The sequence below is a fragment of the Zosterops lateralis genome (assembly GCF_965231275.1).
Source record: "Zosterops lateralis genome assembly, chromosome: 23".
Taxonomy (NCBI): domain Eukaryota; kingdom Metazoa; phylum Chordata; class Aves; order Passeriformes; family Zosteropidae; genus Zosterops; species Zosterops lateralis.
Genome location: NC_139783.1, coordinates 4,756,041 through 4,759,185, shown reverse-complemented (window position 1 = coordinate 4,759,185; position 3,145 = coordinate 4,756,041). Strand labels below are relative to the sequence as shown.

The 3,145-nt window shown below is 57.5% G+C and overlaps 1 protein-coding gene across 1 annotated transcript; it reads left to right on the top strand.

Annotated features, from left to right (window-relative positions):
- Positions 1-751: 751 nt before the first annotated feature.
- LOC310918456 (olfactory receptor 14J1-like) lies at positions 752-1,778 on the top strand (the record flags this gene model as incomplete). The annotated part of the gene is made up of 1 exon (XM_083877318.1): positions 752-1,778. The coding sequence occupies one exon, from the start codon at positions 752-754 to the stop codon at positions 1,715-1,717; it is 966 nt and encodes a 321-aa protein (XP_083733444.1). The 3' UTR covers positions 1,718-1,778.
- Between the last annotated feature and the right edge of the window lie 1,367 nt (positions 1,779-3,145).

The window sequence follows — 3,145 nt, the reverse complement described above, 5'->3', positions numbered from 1 at the left end:
GCCCAGGGTGCTGTGCTGGGGCAGGGACTCTGCTGCCTGCCAGGGACAGCTCTCAGCCAGCCCTGGGAGCTGCTGCCAGCACTGGGGGACAAGATCTGGGTGGAAGGAGACAGCTGGTAAGGCTTGGAAGTGTTCTCCTTGTATGGTGAGGATGCTGCATTTTTGAGGAATGCTCCCAACATGACGTTTAATTGCCGAACATTTCCAAGTAGATTATCCAGGGAGTACAGTGAGGCAGGGGCTGCATAAATGGGGAAATCTTGCTTTATAAATCTACTGTTGTCTGTTGTCTGGATGGGAAATTGCACATAGACATTAATCTCTCAGTTCAGGTTGAGAAAAAAGAACCAAGTAATTTTCTCTCAGACCTTACTAAACCAGGAAGTGACAGAAATCAGCACAGGGCCCCTTGCAGGCATCACTGTCATTTTTCCAGCCTCCTCAGGGTTGCTCTGAGGTTGCCATCAGAGCCTGCAGAGCCAGAGCTGCCCCTGGGCAGTGCCTGAGCTGGGAGGGCTCTGCAGGGCAGAGCTGAGCCCCCAGGGCTGGGCTGGGCTCTGGCAGCACTGGCAGGGCCCAGCCCTGGGCACAGGGAAGCAGCTGCAGGCAGGGACAGCTCCAGGCAGCAGAGCCCTGGGCAGGCAGTGGGGGGAAAGTGCCACCAGGCTGTGCTGGGATATTGAAAGTCCTCTCCAAACCGAACTATTCCATGATCACTATTTTTACAGATGCCCATGCCAAGACACTGTAAATGTCCAACAGCAGCTCCATCAGCCACTTCCTCCTGCTGGCATTGGCAGACACGAGGCAGCTGCAGCTCCTGCACTTCTGCCTCTTCCTGGGCATCTCCCTGCCTGCCCTCCTGGCCAACGGCCTCGTCATCAGCGCTGCAGCCTGCGGCCACCACCTGCACAGCCCCATGTTCTTCTTCCTGCTCCACCTGGCCCTCAGTGACCTGGGCTCCATCTGCACCACTGTCCCCAAAGCCATGCACAATTCCCTCTGGGACACCAGGACCATCTCCTACACAGGATGTGCTGTACAGGTTCTTTTCTTTATGTTTTTCATGTCAGCAAAGTTTTCCCTCCTGACCATCATGTGCTACGACCGCTACGTGTCCATCTGCAAACCCCTGCACTACGGGACCCTCCTGGGCAGCAGAGCTTGTGCCCACATGGCAGCAGCTGCCTGGGCCAGTGCCTTTCTCAATGCTCTCCTGCACACAGCCAATACATTTTCCCTGCCCCTGTGCCATGGCAATGGCCTAGGACAGTTCTTCTGTGAAATCCCCCAGATCCTCAAGCTCTCCTGCTCACACTCCAACCTCAGGGAACTTGGGCTCATTGCTGTTAGTGCCTGTCCATTTTTTGGCTGTTTTGTGTTCATTGTTTTCTCCTATGTGCAGATCTTCAGGGCCGTGCTGAGGATCCCCTCTGAGCAGGGACGGCACAAAGCCTTTTCCACCTGCCTCCCTCACCTGGCCGTGGTCTCCCTGTTCCTCAGCACTGGCACATTTGCTCACCTGAAGCCTTCCTCCATCTCCTCCCCACCCCTTGATCTGGCAGTTTCAGTTCTTTACTCAGTGGTGACTCCAGCCCTGAACCCCCTCATCTACAGCCTGAGGAACCAGGAGCTCAAGGCTGCAGTGTGGAGACTGATTGACTGGATGTTTTCAGAAACAATAAACTGCTGGCCAATTTCTGCAAATCACCTATAATAAAAGTCTTCTTTGAGAATTCTTGTTGGTTTCATTTTAGCGGTTCTTTTTATTTGTTTTACTTTTTAATCTTGTCCACAAAGCAATGTCATTGTTTATGCAATTTCTCATTTTGTTTCTCTCTCCACCTTACCTGTCGCCACAGACTGTGTCATTGAGGGGCTGCACTCTTGGTGGCTTTAAAAGAACTCAAGGATCTCCCAGCCAAGTTTTCTGCAGAGATCCCCTTTTGTTCCCTTCTCTGCAGCTGCAGCAGCAATGTCTGTGTGCAGAGCTGGGGGCAGATCAGGGCTGGCACAGCAGCTGTGCCCAGGAGCAGCAGCCCTTGGTGCTGCCAGTGCTGCTGCTGTGGCCCTGCCCCGCTGCCCTCCTGGCCCTGGTGTTGCTGTAGGGCCTGAGGGCTCTCGCGGCCGGGCACAGGGCTGGGGGTGGCAGTGCCGGGGCTGCAGCAGGGACAGGCCATGGGCACTGCTGGGGCAGCGCTGACGCCTCAGGGCAGGGCCTGGGGGCTCCAGGCTCCTTGCCCAGGCTCTCTCCAGAACACACCCAGGCCAATGCTCAGCACAGAAAAGCCCCGGGAGCAGCCCCAGGCTGGCCCTGGGCAGGCTGGGGGCAAACAGCAGGGCTGGGGCTCTGCAAGGGCCCTGGGGGAGACGGGAAGGAGCAGCAGAGCAGGGGCTGATCCATCCCCACTGCGCTGGACACCCCAGGGCAGCGTCCCAGAGCGTCCTCATGCACCTGCCAACAACATCCCCCCTGGGCAGCCCTGGCCTCTCCCCCAGCTCACACAGGGGCCGCATCCTTGCAGGCACAGACACGGCAGCACTGCCTCAGGAGCCCCTGTTTGCACTGCCCGGAGCAGGCCTCAGCACCCCCATGCTGTTGGGGTGGGGAGATGAACCTGAGGGAGCACAAATGCCATCAGCCCCTGGGGCCAGGAAGGGCTGGGCCACAGCAGGGAAACCATTCAGCTTTGGCGTGGCCTCTCAAGTCACACAGAGAGTTTGTTCCCATCAGCTCTGAGTTTCCTGTGCCACTGCAGACGTTGTTACTCAGAGCCAGGGCTGCCTGGCAGCCACCCTAAAACTGCCCTGAGCATTTCCTTTGCTTCACCTTGGCTTTCTTTACTCCTCCTGCTACAAATTTCTTCCTCTTGCCCACCCCTGTTCCCTCCCCTGCAAACAGCCCATCCCTGGTTTCCCTTTCCTCTCTGGCCCCACTCCCCATTGCAGTTCCTGAGTTGGCACCATGGGAACGTCCCTTGGGGAGCAGGATCATCCTCCAAGGGCTTCAGGAATTGTCTGCAGGCTCCTGCAGTGCCTGGGGCTGCTCCCTTGCCAGAGGCACCCCAGGCCAGGGGGGCACATCTGGGCTGCTGTGTCTGGCTGTGGGGCTCCTGTTGTGGGCCATGAGGAGGAGCTGCAGAGG